The 25,032-nt window shown below is 34.9% G+C and overlaps 2 protein-coding genes across 5 annotated transcripts in view; one reads left to right on the top strand and one right to left on the bottom strand.

The window, feature by feature from the left end:
• The window catches only part of LOC131436611 (uncharacterized), a 50,277-nt gene extending 41,619 nt beyond the window's left edge, over positions 1-8,658 (bottom strand). The window contains exon 1 of one of the 2 annotated variants that reach the window (XM_058605430.1): positions 7,925-8,658. In XM_058605430.1, coding sequence (XP_058461413.1) covers positions 7,925-8,138 — 214 coding nt within the window. In that variant the 5' untranslated portion in view covers positions 8,139-8,658. The remainder of the gene's footprint in view (positions 1-7,924) is intronic. The other variant, XM_058605431.1, reaches the window with a different exon arrangement.
• Positions 1-25,032, top strand: part of LOC131436607 (uncharacterized) — a 593,756-nt gene that overhangs the window by 294,342 nt on the left and 274,382 nt on the right. The gene's annotated exons all lie outside the window — the stretch shown is intronic.

Here is a 25,032-nt window from a genome sequence, read left to right as displayed (position 1 = left end):
CCGAACTGAAACCTTCTTCTTTTGCCCGAACACCTGCAGGGTTGACAGGACCATTTTTTCGACCCGTTTTCGGTTTATCCTCAAAGGTGTTATCCTCATTGAACTTCCTGATTGCATTTTTGGCTTTTTCGCTTACTCCTTCCATTTTTGCTATCTTTCTCAGTGACAGTCCGCGCTCTGTGCATCATTTGTACATAATTTTTCGACGTTGTTCTGCTGAAAGTCCACGCATTTCGAAACAAACTAATGAAAACGAATAAACAACTGCACAAATGATTAGAGAAGAGTGTAAACAACAGGACGCAGTCATGAATATTGACAGATTCTGAACCATTGCGAAATGGCAGCGGTTATAGTTCATCGTGTTAGGGTGGAAATCAACGATTATTGAATTTTGCTATGTAGGACACTACTTTGTTGAAAAGTTAGAGCTTGAAACCGCTTAAACTGCACGCTTAGAAAAAGCCGTATTTCTTCGGTGATGACACAATATTACATCTACTAACATGTAAACATAAATTTTGCGTCTGTATCGATGTAAGCTTCAGTTAAATTAACTGTGAAGTTAATTATATGACTTATCTTTACATGCTTTGGATTGTGAATGTAAGTGAATCGCAACGCATGTGCATTTATAAAGATGTGACTTTTTATAAGTATGTACGCAGTTAGAAAAAAATTGTGTAAATTTACGTCTCTACAGATGCACATGAAAGGAGCGTCGCCATTCACCTAAATTTACATTTTAAAACATGCAAAATTGAATCATAACATTAAGTTCACAGCTAATATAGCTGAAGTTGACATCGAAACATACGCAGAATTCATGTTTACATGCTAATAGATGTAATATTCTGTCATTACCCGAGAAATTACGGCATGTTTGAATTTACGTCAAGCGAAAATTTTATTGTTTCTAAAACTGTATGGAAAGGTATCTGAATATCTTCCCAGGAAATCCATAAGTAGAGGCGCAATTTTGAGTGAGCAGCACTTTTTTCCTCTTTAAAAAAATTTTTTGGAACGCAGATCGAAAAAGTCTTGTGGTTTTACATCTTATAAGATGCACATAAATGGAGCGTCGTATTTCACACAAATTATATGGTTTGAAATAGAATGAAAAAAAAAACAAAAGACCGTTAGCCACACCGCGACTTGAACCGAGAAACATTAGATCACAAAGCACTCCAGTTAATCGACTGAGCCACAGAAGCACATATCTGCTTGATGAATAATTGATACATATAAATATGTACAGCGGCAATTGCGAATAACACTCGGATCCTGTAAAATTCAGTATGAGTGGAATATTGCGTCATTTGACACGTTAAAACGTTATAAATTGTATCGTTTGTAGAATTATGTCACCTGTTAAATTCATTTTTTTCTGACAGTGAAACTGCCTTTTATGGGCACAAAAGGGTCTTCTAGCTCTTAATCAGCAGTCTGAAAGCTTATCGGTAGCTTCTGTGTAATTTATTGAAAGATGGTTTCTTGGTGAAGTCTTGCTTTACAATATATTTTATGTAAAAGGCCGACGTTTCGAACGAATAACTCTTCATCTTCAGGGCAAAACGAAAACAAATATTTTTCGTCAGGTATATTGAAACAATGAAAATAGTCACAAACAAGGACGACCACTCTACGACAGTCACTTCCACAGCACCTCAAGCCAGATTGAATCTGGACACGAATACCTCATTTACACGACAGTATGCAAGAAGTATACCACACGCAGTTCTTTGAAAACGAGTAAAAGTCGGGATGCTGCGCTCGGATCAATCATTCAAAGCAGAAGTAAATTAGAAAAACACATTCGAGCTTACAAATATGGTCATATTCGTGTTAACTCGTCAGTCGCAAATTAAGTCTAACAGAGAAAAGGCTTGGAGTCAATACAATTGATATTTCTTGGTATTTTTCTTTTGACAATGATTATTAACAAATTTTTCTAGAGAAATTAAATTATGTTCCTAATTTTTCGATAATCTCAATTGCTTGTAGTAAAATCAAAAGATTAGCACATTTTGTTTTTATTTTGGTGACATTTGACTGATGTCAAAAGGCGGGTGGGTAATGTACGAGACATAACTGGAGGACGAAGAAAACTAATATACTTATTTCACGCTTCCGAGAATCGATAATTGATCATACTAGTTGATTGATTGTGTGAATTTTGTAACTTTTTCTGTTTCGATTCCAGAATTATAACGGTGCATCTATACTAAAGCATGACTTTTTTATGACAAACATATTTTACCACTCAACCAACGCTGAACAAATAAGTGTTGAAATACAACAAACAACATTATATTTTTTTTTGTATACTTACATACTGAATGGAGAAAAGCACATAGTTCTTTGAGAGTACTCAAAAGTTTTAGAAAGGACCGTTCTGTGAAAGTCATCCGATGCTTACTTCTGTTGAGTCATTTTAGCCATCATTTCTTTATCTACACCTGAACCTGAGTTCGGGATCAGGATCCAGGAAATGGAAATGAATTAAATAATAATATTTGGTACCTGGATAATAATAATAGAATTTGGCGGCTTCGATTTCGGTAACAAAGTTCAGGTTGGGAATCCACTGAAATCTGAACTTAAATTACGAACCTGAATTCAAAATGTAGTCCCAGAGTTCCGAATTCTATTCTGAATTCTGAACCTAAATTCTGGAAATGAGTTCTGAAACTGAACTTAGAAATTCTATTTCAGAAGTCAGCTCCAAAATTCAAGTTCAGACTAAAAATTCTGTTCTAGAATGGAGATCTAAAATTCATATCTTGAATTTTGTTATAGAATTTCGAGTTAAACTCTTGAACCAGAATTTTGGATCCGAATTGGGAGTTTATATTGCGGCACAAAATTTAGTTCCAAAATCCAAAATGTTAAGAAATCAGTTCCAGAGTCCAGAAATAGAATTCATTTGTAGAGTCTAAGTTTGAATTTATGAACCTGCATTCTGGAACTAAATTCTGAAGCTATGTTCTAAACCTCAAGTTAAGTCCAAAATTCAGATGGGCCACAATCCAATTCCAAAATCCAATCAAAATGAGACTTTATTCCACGCAGAAGACCTCTTGTTGTTGGCTGTGTAAAACCGATTTTCACAAACTCATATTCAAATAAAATGTCTTTTGGTTATGGACCCATAAGCTGCTATAGTCTGCTATTGAAATTTATCCCGATCCGACTTCCGGTTTCGGAATTACAAGGTGTGCTAATTTATGAAAAATGTGCGCACTCAATTTTCTCGTAAATTTGTTAACCGATTTTCACAAACTAAGGTGAGAATAAAAGGTCTTGAAGTCAAAAATGTTAAATTTCATGAGTATTTTCTCACAAGTGATGTCGAAATGAGGTTAAAATTGATATAAAACTTACTAATAAATTTATCTAGTTTGCGGATCTTGTTGGTTTGTGCATATATAAACCTACTTTGAGACTACAAGTCCCCGGTTTTCGGTTCCGAAAGCACCGATAATAGTGAAAAAAAATTCCAAAATTTGATTTCTCAGCAACGGTTAAGTCGATTTTCAGAAATCTTGTTTCAAACTAAAGCTAAAATTGTCCTTTTAAATACGGTGCAGTCTTATCTAGATCCGACTTCCGGTTTCAAAATAATAGGGCGATGAGTGTCAAAATTTTCAATCTGTCATACAAAATATCGATGCAAACCTGGCACGGAAGAAGAAAACACCACCAACTTTGCAAAAGAAGCACAGTGCAGGTTCTGTTCAATTTTGTATGGCGCGTAGGGGCTAACGAAAAGAGAACGAAAGCTTACAACGTTTTCAAATCAACCGAATCAAAACAAAACTGAAACGAACAATTTCATGTTCATTATTCGGACATGAATTGATATTGGAACTGCTACCGCATCCCTCATATTTGCTAGATTAAGCCCCCAGCGACTATATCCTGTTCTCAGATTTGAAAAAGAATTTCGAAATTCAAATTCTTTTTAAATACGATATAAATTAAATTAAAATTTGATAATTATTTCAAATTGTTTAACAAAAAATAAGTTTATGTAATAGTTTGTTTATTTTTTTTAATATGCATGAGTGACTTGTGGGGCTCATTTGAAAATTTTGTTAAAGGAGGTATGTTGTTACATTTCGGCGTTAAAGAGTTACTTGATCTTTTTTATTGGAAGGCAATTTCAATACTAATATAAATGAGTTATAACTAACACCCTCTCAGATTTCTCCTCAAACTTTTCTTATTTAATGACCTTACATAGGCTACACAATTTAATTTTACTGTACTTTTACTTTCATTGGTATTTTTCAACAAGTAACGACTAAAGAAGCTGAAGATATGAAATTGTAAGACAGGTAGACATTTTAGATAGAATCAGTTAATAATAAGATTGGAAAAAATCGACATTTATACTTTAATTTTCAAAGAAAAACGTTGCCAATCATCTTTTCTTCACCAAATCCTTTGTTGACGAACTTGCTATAGTAATTAAGAACAGCATCTGGACATATGGAATGAATCGATTTATTCGATTTTGCGGCAGGGACCGTACAATCTACAATCTTCCATATATAGTGATGAATTTTTTTCACAACAATAACAACGCATGTTCTGTTCGATGCTTTTTACTTCATCGTGGTGAAATCATTTCCACACTTCCTAGAGTAACGATAAGATTGGGCTTCTTTTCTCTATCCGGAAGGTATGTAACCCATTAAGAAAGTAAAATTCAATTCAATTCAAACATGGAACACCCTTGCGACCTTTCACATAAAAATACATCAGTTTATTATAAACAACTTTTGTGAAGATTTTTGTCCCGATTATTTTTCATTTCGGACCACTGTGCAATGCTAAGGCTACAAAACGACATGTATATCATATTAGTGTTGATTGCATGCCTGTTTAGTGCTATCACTAAGGCTTATGGTACTCGCCTTATAACCAACAGGTTGATCGGAAATTAGTTCTAATAGCTTTGTTCAGGCAAAAAAAGCATTATTGATGCATAATTATTAGAAAAAGAATACAATGCTTGTGCTAAAGCAAAGCAGATGATTAAAGGCTTGTTTTAATAAGTGAAATTTTAAATACAGTGTAGAAGCTCGAGATTCCAATTCCAAAAATAGCTTATTTGAGATGTGCTTCCAAAATTTTACGTAAGCACGTTGCAAAGACGCAATCCACACAAAAACGTAATCAGAGTTGGCTTCATTCTCCCAAATTTCAATGAAACTTTTCGGACATATAGACTTTGTCACCAAAAGCCACATTGCACACTTTTTTCTTTTTTCTAAAAATCGAACTAAACTGCCTTTTCAGAAGGGCTAAACTTATTTACCGATTTTATTCATAATAAATATAATTGGAAATGAAAAATTCTGTAGAAGAGTTGTTTTTGTGACTTTCACAAACTAATTTAAAATTTGGAAATTTGAAAGAAGTCCAAACTGAGCCCAACATTTATTAAAATGATTCGAAAAATACAAAGCCGAAATACAGGAAAAACAAAGTTATTAGATGACAATTTTGTCAATGAGAAGAAGTTTTTCTAATAAAAACCGGAAATATCTCTAAACCAGCCATTTCCGTTCAAGGTTTGGTTTTGTAAACGCGTTTGGCGTCAATTAACTGGATGACGCTGAGTCGATTTAGTTTGGTGTCAATCGTCTTCGTGTCAAAACGTGTACGATCTTCACTGATTTTTTTTGAAATTTTCGATCTTTTTTCATATATTTTAATTTCTGTGCATTGTAATGACGGTTTGGTAAGATCGTTTGAATATTCATTTCATACTTATTCATCGGACAAAAATGTGGGGCTCGATTGTACACATAATTTTTCCCAGATTCTTGAAGTATACCTAAATATTGATATCTTTATTTAAATTCTACTTCTTATCACTAATTAGAAACCAGATTTACTATTAATTTAATCAAAACGTTCATTATATTTAGCGAAACAATCAAATAATTTTCTATAAAGACTGAAATCAGTTCCAACATCCATTATTTGGTTCTATCTCTCGCAAGGTTGAAACCAACGGACAATCTATTCGAACACGATTTTATTTCTTTTGTTATCTTAAGATTTGGCGCTACAGTATCGTTCTTCATTTTTTGTGTGAAACTTAGCCTCAAATCGTCTTGGCACTACATTTTGGCTTTTCTGTTTTAACAGACATCGAAACCGATTTTTAGCGTACAGAATCATTGCACAGCTGGTACTACGATTCTACTGAGCTCGAACATATGACAACTGGCTTGTTAGATCAGCGCCCTATGCATTGAACTTTAATCCGACGGACCCATGGTTCCTAGATATTGGATTTTGGTCTGGTCATTTCATGGTGACTTGGTACAAAACCTAATGCATGTTTTTCCAAGTCATATATTGGGAATTGTAGCTGAAAGTTGAAGCACAACTGTATAGATAAATTAGATAAAAACCTAGGTGTATTTGTTTGTTTTTCCAATTTGGAAAAAGTGTCCGGTTTAGCCCCGGTCTCCCCTACTGATACTTCTGATCGATATCTAGAAAATAGTGCATAATAGTTCTGTGAAATAATCTCACGAATTTAGTTTTAATGTATTCATGAATAATTATAACCTTCACTGGTTTAGTTTTTGATAGGCAGACACGAAAACAAAACATATGCCTCCAAAAAGAGTCCATTTTTCAATGTATTGACGGTTGGTATGTACCATAATTACTTATCTTGAGATAAAATCCCATCCATTTCGAAAATGGATTTTTTTTTGTAAATCGACATTGATTTGTTTTTCAAAATAAATATGTGCACTCACTTTTCTGGGCAGATGGCTAAACCAATTTACACAAACTTTGATTCAAGTGAAGGGTATTAAGATTCCATTGAAAATTCCTTAATTTCATCTGGATCTGATTTCCGGTTCTGGAATTACGCCAACGTTTATTCGAGTTGGCGCGAAATTCGTCAGAAGATCGCTGCAAGAACGGCAGTGATGTCTACAAATCGGAAAAGTGAACAAAAACTGAGCGGTTTTAAATTGTTAAACCGATCGGACTCTTATCCTGTTGGGTTCTGAATCTTTCGATGTTGAGTAACTCAGTAGAAAAGCATGGCTAGTGTAACAATTCTAGTGATACTAAAAATCTTACCAGATCGGGACTAGTTAGCCTACAACACCTGATTTGCGGTGACTGGGGTCTTGTACTGAGAACAAACTTATTTGGCGAGCTTGAAGTGAACTATGGTAAATCCATCTATGCATCTATCAAGACATATACATGTTTGTGTGTATTCTGAAGCATTTATTAATGATAATGAAGTGAGAAATATGATAACAACAGATTTATACGGCATTCAAAACTATGGAATATGGAAATCAACACAATCATGGCAAAAGTATTGAAATGAGTTCCAAAAATACGTTCAAAATTATCAAAACCTTCGAAAAACCAATTGGATTCAACATCAAACGTTTCTGTTAGAGTGTTTAAAATTCAACGCGTTCGTATCCGATCCATGAATTCTTCCAAAACGTTTAAGAAACTCATTAGCTATAATGAATGTGTCTAGTGGAAACTGCGTTTCACAGCATTTAATCTTAACCACAGCCTTCAACTCATGTTTCGTAAACTCGTGTTTTCCTTTCATGGTAATAATTCAACAAAACATTGCATTATATCTTCACGAGACATTTGCTACGAAACTCACAGAAAAGTCGAGTGGACAATAAATCACTTCACTCTGGTGATACATGTGAATAGTGCGGTCGTCGACTTCACACTGTGACTTCCAGACAATGAAAACACCTCGTTTCTGGTCACACATAGCAATACCAAAAGTCTAAACAGGCAACAGTTTCCACATTATCACTGGAGTATTGCGTTGCAACGAAAAGTTCGTCTGTGATATGAACCTCCCTCCTAAAAACCATGCGCGTCAACAACCTACCGTTTTCATTATTGGACCTGGCGTTGCTTTCAATGCGGCTCTGGCCGCTATTGCTACTGCTGCTGCTGCTGCTTGTGAATCCAGCGGAAAAACCAGTTAGCAACGACTTATCCTGCTGGTCTTTTTTGGCACCGCCGTATCCCAGCAAATCTCCGAATATGATGACAGCGAAGGCCATTGCGAAAATTATTCGAAACCGCCAGGCAACCTCCATTTTCCGCGCTTAAAATTCAGTTTTTTTTCCTCTCACTTATTGAACTTCTCAACGCATGCAGCAGAACGAAACTTCCTTGATTGCACCAACGCGCCGATTTTTAAACCCGCGTGCACTTCGATAAAGTTAGTTACCTTCGAAATTACCAATTCATTGCGAACGTGAAACTGGACTGAACAATCTATCCACATGAACTCACTCTGCTAGCTACACCTTCAAACATGTATGCTTCCTTTCACTTGATGCAACCGACATTGCGAACGAAATAAACGAACAGAAAAAAAACAACAATCAAAACATATCGTCAACCCAAAACTGTTGATAGACGCGATGAAGCGTCGATTACGTCAGGTATTCAAAACTGTTCGGATCGATGACCAATAGATCACCTTCAAGGCAACCAATTACCGTGGGATCAAACGAAAAAAAAAAAACACGCACCGAAAAAACCCCAGGTAAGAACCGAGAAGAAGTTGCACTAACCGAAGTCGGCGATGTTTGAATGTTTACTGAAGCTGTGTTGTCGATTTGTTGTTTTACGTTACCTGGGAGAAGTTGCTCTCGTGTTGTACCTAGCAGAAGCCCAAACACACCGTCGTTCTCACTCTCCTCGAGGGTGGTGATTTCGTTACCTGCCTTGTCCGTCCGGGCCCCACAATGGACTTTTTTACTGCTTCAAAGTCTGCAACGTTCGATCGGTTCGCTTTTGCGGTGATCTTCGTTTCGGAGCTTTACGAAGGTGGTTCATCCGATCGACACCTGGAGAACTTCACCACCAGGTTGAGCTTCGCTCGAGACACCAGTGAATGAGTGTGCAAAATGTGCGTTTGGTGAGCTTTTGGATGTCGCTACGGTCGTTTAGCCGCGTTGCATCGTTTTATGCAAGGAATTGAACGGAACGAATGCGAAACCGACTAGGGTAAGCTGCTGTTTTGTTGAGAGGTGATGATTCGAGAAATCATGGTTTAGTTGTTCAAAATATGGATCGTTTTCGAATGAAATTTACTATAACTAGAACCGGTAGGTTCTGAACAAATTGGCTCAAATGGCACGTTCCACTTCATCGTTTTCGTTTATTGATCAGAGCAGCCCGAAAGCTGACCCACAGTCGCCCAAACAACGTTTGATATGTTTGTTTAAGCAACCTGAGATCGCTCTGAAAATTTTCTCGGGTAGCACTACGCATCCATGCGAGTTTGTTTATTTTTTCTTTTTTTCATGAGTTGTTGTTTAGGGCGCGTACCACGTGTTCGTTTTATTCGGAGTCAGAGTCGCCCGCGTCTAGGTTTAAAAACGAAAACGGTATTAGTGTCGGTTGGATGATGGTGCTGTACAGTAACTGGATTCCTTGAGGACGACGAGCCTGCAATTTAAAGCCAAAGGACATACAATTTTTTGAGGAATGAATGGAAATTTTGGGTCCCATAAGCACCATGCAAAATTTTAGCTCGATCGGAGAAACTATATTTTCGCGCCCGAGGGTTTAAGTTTGTGTGGGATTTAGTATGGAGAAATTCACTTTTACAAAAAATCGGCTAGAGATCAACCTATGAACTCTAAAAATCAGTGCGTATGTTATTTTTGTAGGAAATTTTACGAGGAAGGAAAACTTCAAAGATTTCAAAACAATCCGACGCTTGTAGAAAAAGTTATTAAAGGAAAACCGACACAAGGTCCGAACGATGGCCCATTCTTTAATATATCTAGCATCACTGCTGCTAATGATGGTAATATGATTTAGCTTTCTTTTATTATGCTACAACGGTTGATCTGAGTTGTTTGATGTCCTGACGATAGTTTCTCAGCTTAGAATGAAGAGTCTTTTCAAGTGACAAACCATGCTCCAAAACTTACTGTAAGGACACAAAAAATTTTGCACGGAGAACCCTTCGATCATAAAATTGCGATATCGCAGTTTTTGATTTTTGCGATAGTTGATTTAACTAATTTCTTTTTGATTCAACCAATATGGGTTTTGATTTGCATATATTCAAGTAGTTGAAAAATATGTTGTTTTGAATGCTGTCAAATGCCGGAGACAGTTGAAAGCAAACAATAATCGCAATGCAAAATCAACAACTTTTTTAGTTCGCGTCGCTTCAAAATGTCAATGAAAATAACATCGATAGTTAAAGCATTTTCTGAAACTGTGTTCATTCGATTTGAGAAATTTATGATTCCATAACAAGTGTTTATCTAACAGCGGTGTTGTGATAAAGTTAACCTTGTTTAAGATGAAAAAGATTTGGTGACAAATTAGAACATGTTAATGAATGATTATCTCGTAATCTTTCAGGTATGCGTAAAAATTTTATGCTTCAAATTCGATCATTGATTTACTTCCAGCAGACTGTTTTACTTCCAGCTGTTTGATACCGATGATGATGTTCATGCATTAGCAATAAAACGCTTTTGACATAAATTTAATTTATAAAAGTAACAGGAGCTAAGGGTTTCAAACACACAGAACGCGCTGCGATTGAATGGCGCGTTTGAATTGCCGTCGCAAAATTCCAATTCCCAGCGGGTGATGCACCCAAGCTCATATAAATTGACTAAAATTACCAGTGCATAACTGTAGTCCAACCGTTTGAAAGAATCATCTTTCAATACTCATTTTAGGTAAATTTAATAATTTCGCTAATTTACTCGCCCTCCGGGCACTTTTGCTTATTAAAAACGTTTTTCTACATTAATCATTTCCGATCGAATCAGAAGTATTTTTTTAGAATTTAGATCTTACTGAACTCGACTTGACATGATCATGATCATACAAAAATCAAAATCACTTAGAGATCAGATCAGTTCTGATTTCGTAATGATAATGTTTCCTTGGTTAAGATCACTTGAAATCAGCAGTGATCGGTGGTTTTCCCAGCCCCAATGATATTACATGTCAATATAAAATACTGTTTATATTTTAACAACGATATTTATTTCATGAATCTCAACATACCGAACTTATTTCAAATAGATCATGACGTGTATCAGTAAGTATATTTTGATTATTTTCGCAAATCAATAACATTGTTCGAGTTGATTCAACTATTTGCAATGTCTAAAACAAATAAAACCGATTTATTTTTCAACTAACAGAATTTTGTTCCAATAATAACACCAGTTATTTCAACTAAAATATTTGTTGAAATGGAAAGGTATGTGTCCTCACTAATTGACAGTAATTTTTTTTTCCAAACAGTTAAATTAGTTGTTTTAACCATCGTTTCTGCTAATCGAAAAACAAAAATGACAGTTTAGTTAAAACAACAATCGATTAGTTCTACCAAATTTTAACCAATCGAATTCAGAAAATCAACTAATATTCTGGTTGAAATGGGATCGCGGGTGGTTCCGTGTGTAAATTATGTTTTTTTGCATAAAATAGTATCGTCTGTATCTTCTAAACTATAAGAGATAGAGAGTTTGTATAATCGCCAAAGTTATTGGATTTGAGTTTTTCTAAAATATTGTAGAAGACTCCAAAAATCTATTTCTTCAAATTAAAAAGTTAGACTTTTTTGTGTTTTTACAGTGAGTTTTGGAACATGGCTTGTCACTTAAATATAATCTTCATAATAGACTGAGAAACTTTTGTGAAGTCATTAGACAACTCAAATCAACCTTTATAGTATAATAAAAGAAAGTAAAATCATATTACCAGCACTATCAGCAGTGGTGCTAGGCAGAGATGTCTATTTCCTCTGTGTGACGAAGAGCAAGCAAAATTTCTCCCCTCGCACTGACAACTTCAACGAGAGCTCTTCTCTTTCACATTTATACACCACTGTTGTGTAAAGTGTGCACGCATCATGAGTGCGTTTGTTTATTTCCTTTTACCTCTTCCACTGAATCGCACCAAAGTGCCAAAGCATTAGCTAATAAATTCTCTGAGGTGGATGCAGATACTTTCACAGAGGTGTACACGCCGGTGAGCACTCTGCTGTATGGTTTGCGTAGAAGAAGCGTGGACACGCAAAATCAGCAAAATAAAACAATTTATCGTAAAATTTTCGGTTTTCCTTGCAAATTTTTCATAGCAAGGCCAGATCTACTCTCTATTAATTGAAGTTCACAGAAGTGTTCGCTCACAATCACGCGCCAGTGGTCACTTGGGTGCAGTGCGGTAAAATTTCATTTTCAATCGAATAAAATAAGATGAAAATGAAATTTATGGCCGCTGACAGTCAGCATATCCCTACTAATTCATTTGACTTTTGCTGCCATTTTCAAGTGAAGCTCCCGGAATTCATCGTCAGTTGAATAATCGTATCTAGTCATTTGAAGCTTTGCTTGCTCAGTTTCGAGTGCCAAGTAGTGTAGCTCCTTCATTGCCTTCGCTCTTGGTAGTAAGCAAATTCGAACGAATAGAATTATAAATGGAGTAAAGTATTAAAAATGAAAACTAAAGGAGGAAACAATTAATTTATGTGTATTCTGTGATTGATATTTCAGCTATCTGGTTTGTCTTTCATCTATTTTCTTGAACCAATTCGAATGTTTACATGAACCTCATTTGAAGGCCGCTCTCACACCATTGAAAGAGATATTTTGTCATTTCAAGAGATCAACTGACGGTGGTTAAACTGAGCCTCGATTGAAGAGAAACGAGTGATGAATTGAATGCTGCCCGTTCGGGCCATCAGCAAACATTGTGGGTGTCAGAGAGTGAAGTTTACTGCATTAGAGAGATCGTCAATGTGTTCCACATTCAGTTTCAATTGAATTGAATGAAGTTTTACAGCACTGCTTGGGTGTATTTAGACGAGAGCGCGTGTGAGCGATTCATGCGAAGAGAATGTGTTTCACTCGCGCTAACTGCTTTAACCACAAGCACACACTCAAATGCTGTCTATTCGACACTGAGAAGAAGTGCGCTTTCCTCTTTGTGCGGTGCTTCGTTTTTTGCATCCTCGGTGTGGGAAAAATCTGACTCTAGCGTGTATCACTCTGGTGAAATGCCATTTCTGCTAGGTATATTAAGGAGTGAGCCATTGTTTGGACTTTGTGTCGGTTTTCCTTTGATAACTTTTTCTACAAATGTCGGATTGTTTTGCGGTTTTCGAAGGTTTTCCTCCTCGTTAAAATTCCTACGAAAATCACACATGCACTGATTTTTAGAGCTTATATGTTGATCTCCAGCCGATTTTTTTGTAAAAAGTAAATTTCTCCATGGTAAATCCCATACAAACTTTAAACCTCGGGCGCGAAAATATAGTTTCTCAGATCAAGCTAAAATTTTGCATGGTGCTTATGGGACCAAAAAGCAACACGAAAAGTTTAGTGGAGCTGAAATCAATATTTTGTTCCACCCTAGTATACATAGTGAATAGCTAGTGTACTCGCAAGTTATCGATTGAAGATCATTCCATATCTATAGACCCTGACAATTTAGAAGATCAAATAAAGATACGGAATAAAATGAAAGAATTTTTCAGAGGTCAAAAATGATCAAATGACTAAACTCTCGTCTCGTCTGTTGAAATCAGTCATGTCATGTCAAGGGCATGTCCTTTTCTGTATAAGGCAAATTCCCACGCAATCAACTGCATTTATAGACTCCTGGGATATGGTGGATGGGTCCTACTCCACCGTATGAAAGGCATCTCCATACCATGATTTTGGCACCACCATGTGGTCAGGGTCATTTCGCTAAAAGCCATTTTGTCGAAAGCCGTTTCGCCGAATGACATTTCGCCGAATAGTACAATTGTCTTTAAATCGTAATTGGAATTGATTTTAAAACAAAGACAAACCTCTGCGTACTCCCATTGGCTCTCATCCTATTATTACGACTACTGTAGTTAGCAAAGCGTGTTCCCAGCTGAAGTCATCTTTCAGTGCTGGTCCTGATGGGATACTATCTATATTACTACAAAGATGTTCAAATAGTATTTTGATTCCCTCATCGATACTGTTCAATAGCTCTTGAAAAACTGGACATTTTCCGGCCGTATGGAAAAAATCGTACATTTTTCCAGTCTTTAAGAAAAGGCATTAAAACCGAAATATCAAATTATTGTGGAATAGCGGCACTATGCACAGAATCCAATTTATATGAACGAATCGTCTTGGACTTCATAATTGCTCAAACTATATTTCTGAAAGTCAACACGGCTTTATGCCGAAACGATCTACTACGACAAATCTCGTATCTTACACTTCATTTATCATTAAATCCCTGCAAGCGCGACTGAAAGTAGATGCTATATATACTGATTTTTCTGCTGTTTTCGACAAGTAGACATGGATTCAATGGATCTTTCCTTAATTGCTCATATTTAACTGATCGCGACATGTCAGTGAAAATAGGAGATTGCATTACGTCTCCATTTACTGTCAGCTCCGGAATTCCTCAAGGTAGTCATCTTGGACCATTCATATTTCTACTTTACCTAAACGATTTAAACATTTTGCTAAAATGCATGACGTTTATCGTATGCTCATGATTTTAAACTCTTTCGCCTTTTCTATGATTGAATTCGACTACTCGATCTCACAAACCGTTCTTAGACGAGAATCGTGTATTAAAGACTTGGGAGTCATATTGCGTTCAAAAATAAATTACAAACAGCACATTGAATATACTATCAATAAAGCCTCGAAGTTGTTAGGGTTCGTCTTTCGCGTGACGAAAGACTTCAGAAACATATATTGTCCAGAAGCATTATACTGTGATTTGGTCCGTTCTACACTAGAATTTGAAGCTGTTGTTTGGTTACCCTACCATCGAAACGATACTCAACGCATAGAAGCTATTCAACATAAATTTATTCGTTTTGCGCTTCGCCAACTACCATGGAAAGACCCCCTAAATCTTCCGAGTTACCAAGATCGTTGCAAGCTCATCGATCTCGAACTACTGACCGTTCGCAGAAATGTACTCAAGGCAGTCTTCATTGGTGATCTTCTCCAATCACAAATTGATTGCTCGGAGCTGTTATGTTTGATAGATTTCGATATCCGTCGTCGTTGTCTTCGAGCTCATCCTCTCCTACACATTCCTTTCGCTAGAACAAGCTATGGCCACAACGAGACATTTGTCAGCATGTGCCGACTGTTTAATCGCTGTTCAAGTCAGTTCGACTTTCACCTAACCTGTAATACTGTTTTCTCGGACACTATTTCTTTAAAAATTTATCGTTAGTTTTAAGAATTTAGTTATAAAAGTTAATAACATGAAATGTATCCTTTAGATATTCTGTAATCTGTTGATGCAAAAGATTAGGAGGTTTTATGCCTACTAAATAACCTAGGATGAGGAAGTTTTATGACCTGATAATAACTTATCTCCAGTGGGTTTTCCCTGCTCCAAATAAACGAATAAATAAATAAATAAATAAATAAATAAAAAAATAAATACATGAAAAAAGAAATAAATAAATAAGTAAATAAATAAATAAAAAAATAAATAATTAAATAAATAAACAATAAATAAATAAATAAATAAATAAACAAATAAATAAATAAATAAATAAATAAATAAATAAATAAATAAATAAATAAATAAATAAATAAATAAATAAATAAATGAATAAATAAATAAATAAATAAATAGATAAATAAATAAATAAATAATTATATAAATAAATAAATAAATTAATTAATTAATTATTTAATAAATAAATAAATAAATATATAAGTAAATAAATAAATAAATAATAGAATGATAGAATAAAGATGATAGAGTTCACGTTTGTAGACCTACAATCGTACTTCTGAAATATCTCTCATATTGAAAATAAAGGATAAATTCATTTTCTCGCATTCAACTCAGAAAAACTGAGGTGAAATGACCACTCCGACGAAACGATTTTCGGTGAATTGACCTATTCGACGGAACGACTTTCGGCGACATAGTTTTCGGGGAAATGGCTTTTGGAGAAATGACCCGCTCCTCGTTTAAACCGCTTTTATTGTGTATTGCGGTCGGAATTCAGTATCTGGTGTTTGTCTTACGAACTTACGCTCGTCACCAGAGCCAAATTGTTCAACAAAATGTTATGTCATTTTTTGACTGATCTATTAATGTGAAATTTGACAGAAAGGTATTTCGATAGGGCTTTTGGAGTGCAATCTCTCTTCGATCGAATTATTAAGATGAAATGTAGTGGAAGCAAAATTTCACAAAGAATCTGAAGCTAAATTTCACAAAGAATCTCGAAAGGTAATTTAAAACTAGAAAAGTTTAGCCGAAATTATCGAAATTTAAAAAAGTTTCAAGTGATTTTGATCAACTTTCCATCATTTTCTATATTACTAGCGCGCTGCTGTTTCGTATGGTGGCGGTGTGAGAAATGCACGATGTGTTCGGTGTCATAACATCGTAAGCAAAAATAACAAATAAAATAATGACACGAATTTATACAACGTTGGGTTGTTGAAATAACAACTAGTTGAAAACAATTAAATAGGTATTTTAAGAAATGATTAATTTTCTAAGGCAATGCATTAATGTTGCTGAAGCAATAATGCTTTGTAGTGTAATATCGTATAACAGATATTATTTCAAATTGTAGCAAGACTAGAAATATAACCTAGACAGGCAACTGAATGAAATGAATTCAAGTCAAGTATTATCGTTGATTTAGAACATTGAAACATATCATATTTATATAACCTGATGCCAGAATCACGACTCAAAAATATATACGTTTATTGAAAATATAGTTATTTGGTACATTTTCGTTGCCTAGTGAATGTTCAGTAATTTCTTATTTCAGCAGTGTTTCGATCGATAATGAAATTCAACCGTTCTCTCACTTGATAAGATAAAAAAATAATTGAATGTTTTCATGTTTTCAATCGTTCTCTAGAAGAATAATCCATGCTTGCATATACATGACTAGCAAATTAGTCAATACATTAACATTTAACCTCGTGTTAGTTAATTAAAAATGCTAATAGTTCATACACAGATAAAAATATTTTGTGAATTTACATCTATTTTCATGCACATATTTGGAGCAGGTAATTGAACATAAAGTTACTTTACAATTCTGTAGGTTTCAATATAATTTAATTGAAAACTAAGCGTTAATTGAAAGATGCGGTTATATTGATTGAAAATTCAATGCAATCCGATTTAGTTTTGCATCGATGAAAGTTTTCAATCAAAATTTCGATTCAACCCATGTCTATTACATGTTACTATTGATTTACATGTCGTGTAAATTTCATTATTTCTTTCTGTGTAGTGCTAGTGTGATAGTAATACATAACAATAAAAATAGAATTGGGATATATTCAAATTGTGAAATATTCACAAATTCTTTGCAAATCTCTCTCTTTTATATGCCAACAAAACGTGTGGTAAGCCCACTGCGCTCAATCACTGAAAATGTTCCTGGTTTCTAAGTGTAGGTTTTGCCTGTTATGCTTTGGTGCGAAGATTCGTTCGACTCAAGCGATTAAAATTTTGCGCGCATTTTTTGAGACTACACTTTACCTTAAGCTCTAATGGTGTAATATAAGACCGTAGTTTTTTTTGTTTGTTGCTTCAAGTAACCGGAAATATCCGAATTTGCAATTCCAGATCAAATTTTCAATACTACGAGATAGCCACAAATATTTCAAAACTAGTGTTTTCTCAAATTTTTAGTTTAAACGAACATCAATATGGAAAACTCAAGGCGCGTGTTTGCCTTTCTCATGCTCAGTCGACGATTTTGATTTAGTGGGTAACATTTCTTTCCCGTGTTTTCTACTGCGAAAGTAAATTGGTTAACATTTGATCCACTTTCTACATTGTAGCTTGTTGACTAAGCAGCACGTTGTTTCCTTAAGAACGTCTTTTCGGTCGATTCTGGTTTAGATCCAGGTTCAGAATTCAGTTCCAGATTCGATTTCTGTTTCAAAATTTATGCTCAGAACTCAATTCCAGAATCCAGGTCCAGAATTCAGGTTCAGCATTCAGTATCAGTTTCAAAATTTACACAGATAAAAATATTTTGTGAATTTACATCTATTTTCATGCACATATTTGGAGCAGGTAATTAAACATAAAATTACTTTACAATTCTGTACGTTTCAATATAATTTAATCGCAAAATAAGCGTTAATTGAAAGATACAGTTATATTAATTGAAAATTCAATGCAATTCAATTTAGTTTTGCATCGATGAAGGTTTTCAATCAAAATTTCGATTCAACCCATGTCTATTCTATGTTACTATTGATTTACATCTCGTGTAAATTTCATTATTTCTTTCTGTGTAGTTCCTGATTCTACGTTCTGCGTTCAAGTACGGAATCCGAATCCAGCATCCCGGTTCAATTCTCACAATTTAGGTTTAGAATCCCGGATCGGAATTTAAGTCCAGGATTCAGCTTCAGAACAGTCGACCAAACCAATGTTTTCTTCGGAAAGTGCCAATTCCGACTTTCGAACATAAATCTTTGAAGAAACTGCATCGCGATCCAAAGCGTTTGCAACAGTTTCAAATGAATAAAACTGATAATATTGTTTACATGCAGTTCTCAGAGGAGGTAAAAGCAATTGCATTGGTGAAAGACATCAACAACGCGCAACATGTAGGGTATGCAAACATTGAGTACATCATACCAGTTTAATTTGCAAGATAATGATATAGAACATTTTTAATTTGCTAGTGATGACTTCTAAAGCAAAAAACCACTATTTTAAATTCATATTACAATCAGATACGAATACCGTATTTTCGTATTGCTTCAAAGATGTCATCCTGCGCTAGACCGATTCGACCGATCCGACTCCAACTTCGGCCTAGTGCGGGTTGACATTTATTTTCATGCACATATTTGGAGTAGGCAATTGAATGGAAATTTACATTACAAAACGAAGCGTTTTGTAAATATAAAGTCTTGTTCAATGAAAAACTAAATAAATTTTAATGTAATTTTACATCAATCATGGTTTTAAATCAGATTTTCGTTTCAATTGATGTCTATTTCATAGTACTATCGCTTTACATGTCGTGTAAGTTTCATCTCTTCTTTCTGTGTAAGCCGCTCAACCGAAGAAACTACTTGGTCATTTAGGTCCTGGTCCTGGTCCCGAACTCTAGTCAAAACAGTGTAATAAGTTATAGTAAAGTACAGTAATAATATAGATCAATTGCCTGTTGAATATTGTCTATTACAGTTCACAATGAATGTTGCAAGTTTTTAATTTTTTGTGTTATCCCAAACGGCTATTTTGTGATACACTGCCCTCGTTTTTTATTGACATATTCTGGTTGTGCATTCAGAGAAAAACAATAGGAAACCCCATCACAATAGTTATCTTGAACAAGAAAGACTATACCATAATATGCAAACGTACACTTTAGTCGTTAAAAGAAGCATCGAATCGTTTTAGCACAAAACTAACGTGATTATTTTTCTATCTTTCCAGGTACGCCCACACTCCAACGAGTGGATGAACAGTGTCGAGCATTTGCAGAACAGCAGGCGATTAATTTGATTTATTTAGTTTCCCGGTTTTCCTCATATCTATAAGCCTACAAATTAGAACAACGTTTTGAATGTATTCAGCTGACATTTTCAGCTTTGTTTTTCAGATTTAACACCCCGTTAAAAATTTCTATCATGTCACTAGATGCGATTAGAATAGATTGAAGTCTGCTTCACTGAAGTAATATATTTACCATTTTCACAAGAATTTAGGTATAATACTGATGAATTATTGAAAGTTGTAAGTGGAATTGAACGCTTTGAATGTATCATTGCGTCAGTTACAGTGTTTCAAACATTATTGTAGCAAAAACATCATTTTGTTACAGCATACGTTTGGGTGAAAATGTATTCTTTCTTCACTTGTAGGTTACTCGGTGAAATTATATCTGAGAAATTTCAAGAGGAATTTGAACTGGACATCCAATTTCTTGAGAGTGCACTCAAATCTGCTACCGCACCTTTCGATAGTTCAACGAATATATCGTAGCAGCAAACTGAAGTTATAGACAAGAATGAGGTGAATGTTTGGGGTTTGAGCGATTGGTAGAAAGAAACTAAACCGTTTTTGAACAAATGAAATTCCCCTATGAAAATTTTTTAACTATTTCGTTATACTACTAGCGTAATAGTGGCAGACAGATACCAGTATTTGGAATGCTATTTGCATCCATCCTCAGTGTATCAGTTTTGAAATCTATTTGAAAAAAAAAATCGCTGTGACAAATACAGTATTATAATTAGTATTATATCGAAATAGTTGAAGATTATTCATAGTGGAATTAAGGGGAACTTTCATTTCTTTCTAAAACGGTTTAAGAATGAGGTACTTTTTAATATATCCCCTTATAGACGTTCGTAGACTTTTTTAAAATGACAAAATTTTGGTGATAAATAGTGGTGACGTCCTCAGTCATACTGATAGCTCAAAATAATGTTTATAGTTTTCATGTGGGAATTCATTACTACTGCTAAGTAAAATACGCTCCGAATAGTGTTTTATATTAAAACGTAATCAATCAGTTGTGTTTTCTTGGATAATATGGTTTTTAACGGTTTGAAGAGAGTTCATTCAAAAATACAAAAAATAATGCATTCCTTCTTTTTATACATCAGTTTTGAGTCGAATTGATCTCAGCATTCCTGTATAATTAATGGTTTGCCGCCTGAAGACGTGTTCAAAGTTTCTTCCTATTCGATTCTTATTTTGTCATTTATTTTGTTGTTTGTTTCTTAAATTTCTCAGTTTACTTGTGGAGCCCTGCTCTGAGCAGTGCAGACTGCCTTCAACAAATTTAATAGAAATAATGTTTGCATTCAAAGTAATGGACTTTTTCTGAATGGAGATATAAACATGCTTAATCCTCCTAGCGGTGTGATGATACCTTTTTTTATCAATCAGTATGCGTTTTTCCCGTGAATATTCTTCGTTTTGTTTAAAATTTTGGAGCTGCAAGACGAATCTAACATAGAAATTGTATGAAACCTTAAACATTCCAATCTAAACGTGTGATAATCGATCAAGCATTCCATGAGATTTAGAAAACGGTATGCAGAGACCAGCATAACCAAAAAGAGTTCGTGTGTTCAAGAATTATTATGAGCTTGAGCTTGAGCTTGAGCGACCACCCCTGGTTGCTACTCCGTTACTGATCGGGATTAGATGAAATTGTACAGGGAGTTTCTAGATGATCCATCCTGGGATTGGTAAATCATCCTTCAATGTACATCTTCTGGCAATCCCAGAATTCATTGATCAGTACCGGCGCCGGCCAGGCCCGAACGTAGATCGTCTAAGGAATGGGAAGGGATGTTAGTCCAACACTTGTTGTTACTAGAGGCCGTATATACTACTGCGCACCCCACAAGTGTCACGGGAGAAGGATATTTGTTAGTAAAAATTTCAGTATTGGTATTATTCGCGCGCGATTCAGTATATTCCGGTTTCAAGATGCTCGGATGCACCACTAAACTCACTGACTTCCCGAGTGAACGTTTCAACAATATTCTATCTTGAAGTCCTGGGAAGTCTTGATTCACAGCTCTTATTCGATTAAACTGAAGAAAGATTTGCAATACTATCGCGTAACGAATAAAAGCTTACCTATTTTTTTATAAATGAAATTACGTGTTACAAAATAAACGAGTGAATAGGATTTAGACAAAATAGTTGATTCTTTGTATTGACATATTCTAAACAGTTGTTATAAAATCATTATTTATTATTCTTTATTATTTCCGCTTTATTATTTTCATTACTTATTAAAATTAATAATTGATTATATTGGTTGATCTGGGCAGCCGTCTGCCGAGAAAAATCTTAATTTATTGTTTAAAATATTAATATCAAGTGTTTTTTACTACGTGTTCAATATATCGATATATGTTATCTCTGTTATTAACTTTGTAATATCAACGGAGTTGCGCAATAGTTTTAGATTATTTATTTTTTTTATCATTCAATTTATAATCCTGACAGACAATCAATAACATGGAAGAAGAAAACATTTCAAATAAAACTTTTTTTCGAAGTTAGACGGAAATTGACAGGTTGAATGAAGAGATAATTTAGTAAAATAGAGTAATCAGAAGTGAAACATTGAAAATATCTGATAACTGAAAGGAAAAAGAAACTCCTGCAATTGTCACCTTTTACGACATGGAAACAGGAACCCAGTGGATCTATTCTTGGTTCATTTTTTCCGCCGGATTCCACACGGCATCTAGGCTGGTTTTGTCCGGAGAGAGCTAATAGGTACTATCAATCTCCTAAAGGACCCCAGCCCCTGTTTTTTAACCGGATATGGGTAGTAAAGACTAACAAGAATGTAAACTTTCTGTAAACTTCACCAAATTCTAAATAATTTTTCCACCAGCTTTCTGAGCACTACAGAAGTAGTTATTCAAGATGCAAAGATTTACCGTATAATTATCTCGAGAACGACGAATAGAAAGAGAGAGAGAGAGAAAGAGAGAGAATGAGTGCCTTGAAAACAGCCTAAAGTTCCGATCGTACAAATTTCTGCTTAAAATACAATGTCTAACAAGTGATTGAAATTGTTGCGAACCTATTTCACGACAGTGGACACCAGCATCAGCACGATCTTCCAACACAGAGTCGCGCATGTCACAAACTATGTGTTTTTCAAATCATCGTTCCAAAGAACCTGATAATCATTTTGCACGACGAGGAAGTGCTTTGAAAAACAGTGTTGGTGTCATCAAAATTTCAAATAATTACCTTCGGGTTCGATAGAGTCGATTTGCTGCATGGAATCAGAACTAGTTTGCTGTCGATTTGCTAGCATGGAATCAGAACTAGTTTACAGCTTTTAGCTGTCGAATTTTGTTTTGTTGTTTGGCAACAACTGCACAGTTCTCCAATCTTCTGAGTACTTTGAAATTCACATCTAATCATTTCGAGAACGGCTACTACTAGAAGCTAAATCACGAACAAATTTATTGTTTTTGCTCTGTGGATTTTTTATATATCGTTTATTTATACCCGGCTTTAACATAATTTTATTCGTTCGCCGGATTTTAACTCTTTGTGGAATCATATTAAGACTATTTTTCATCGAAAGCTTGATGATTTGCAAATGTCCATCAATTGTTTTAGCTTTATCTTCTTTAGACAAAAAAAGACACAAATTACAAATTACAGTCAACTGATAATTTCAAGTTTGGAATAAAAATATTGCAAAAAAAATGAAAATATGTTATTTTATATTTCATTTTTCGTTTCTTTTCTGATTCAAGAAAAAGGATTTAACTTTTTTTGTTAGTGTATTTTTCTTCAGAGTACCCAATTAATTTCCAGCAATTTCTTCTTGGACACCATTTTTTGCACAAGTAATCGTTTTCGAGTTACAACGATTTGACGAAAGTCCTTTATACACTATGAATCGGCTGTCTGTCGAAGCAGGAAGTCAAATTCCACAAAAGAAATGTAACACCATGACTTTGCTTGAACAAAGAGCATGGAAAGACTGTTTCGTCGTTTTTAAAAGTTAGTTTTTAGTAGAATCGGTCTGTCTATCAGCGGAAATTTGATGGTTTGCCATACTAAAGATGCGCACAATGTTTTATTCGAATCGAGGTGAACCGAATACTGATTTCGCTACCTTTTCTGCTGTTAATTTCTGGAGCTGCTGGTCTCAACAAACTTTTTTTGCGAGATTGTGGAATCGTCCGGCTACGAAACAGTTGCTTATTAAGCTCAGTGTTGCTCAAAACTTTGAAGATTGTAGTCGTTTATCTAACTGAGTTCCGCGTACGCCAGCAGCTGCAAAGACTGTCGTGCTGTGAACTCATGCAAAACGGATAGAAATTTTTCTAGTTTATAACAGTTAAAATCATTAAAAAGTCGAAGCGGTTTGTTGAAAATTTAGTTAAGAAAAAAAATGTTTGTGACTTTCTTAAATGTAGGAAAACAAAAAAATTCAGCATCCCATTCTATACTTGCGCGAAACCAAGATTGAAATGTTCAGAAACTAGATTTGACGTCAGGCTCTACACGGTTAGACGACGAACTGTCTGAACTTAGTAAAGAAGCTTCCGGATTGCGATTGTTCGAGAACGATTTTCTCGGATGAAACAACTTTTTGGTCGTGGGTTCGTGTGAAACGTGCCTAGTTGAGAAACAATACCGGCTAACTACCAACCACTAGTTTTTATTGTTCGTGACATTTTTTCAGTTATAGCAAACAAAATTTATATCAGATATTTATTACACAAAGCAAGCATTTTTCTAGATTTTCATCAGTTATCTGAAAGCAAAAGAAAAGAAATACAAAACTTCTAGAGTTCCCCAGGCACAAACGAACATTATTCGCCCATTCACGAAATCTACCTACACAGAAATTATTTATGAATCTTACAGATGACCTAAATTCGTGTGTCCAAGAATTATTATGACGAATAAATTAAAATTGTTATGTGCCCAACTTTTAAGATTTTTTGGTATCGTCATCTTCTAGGACGGTTTGAATTTTAAAAACCCATCACCCTGTAATTCAAAATTGAAATTTTTGTGGGACCATAAGTTTATTTTAATTTGATTTTTTTTAAATTAAATTTGAATAGGCCTTCTTCTAGCTTTTCGATTTCGATACATTCGGAAACGGAATTCGGAAATCTGTGTAGCCGAAGTCAGTTAAATTCGCCTAATGGATTGTTAACCATTTCATTAGATTCTAAATTTTTCAAAATCAGTGTAGCCATCTTAGAGAAATCGTAGTGCGTTCCAAATAGAGTTTTTGGGTACCTTCCGGGATCGAAAACCTAATACTGGTGAAACTGAAAGGAGTTTATTTGGACATCGACTCTCAAAATCTGTGAAGTGGAAGTCGGATCGGATTAAAAAACAAGCAGTTTTTATGGGACCTTAAGACCTTTTATTTAAATGTTAGATGAACGCAGTTCAGTCAGCTTCGAGTAAAATGAGTGACATTATTTTAATTTC

The sequence above is a fragment of the Malaya genurostris genome, chromosome 3 (assembly GCF_030247185.1).
Source record: "Malaya genurostris strain Urasoe2022 chromosome 3, Malgen_1.1, whole genome shotgun sequence".
In the NCBI taxonomy this organism is placed as follows: Eukaryota; Metazoa; Arthropoda; class Insecta; order Diptera; family Culicidae; genus Malaya; species Malaya genurostris.
Note: the sequence above shows the minus strand (reverse complement) of the source record. Positions and strands in the feature narration are given on the sequence as shown.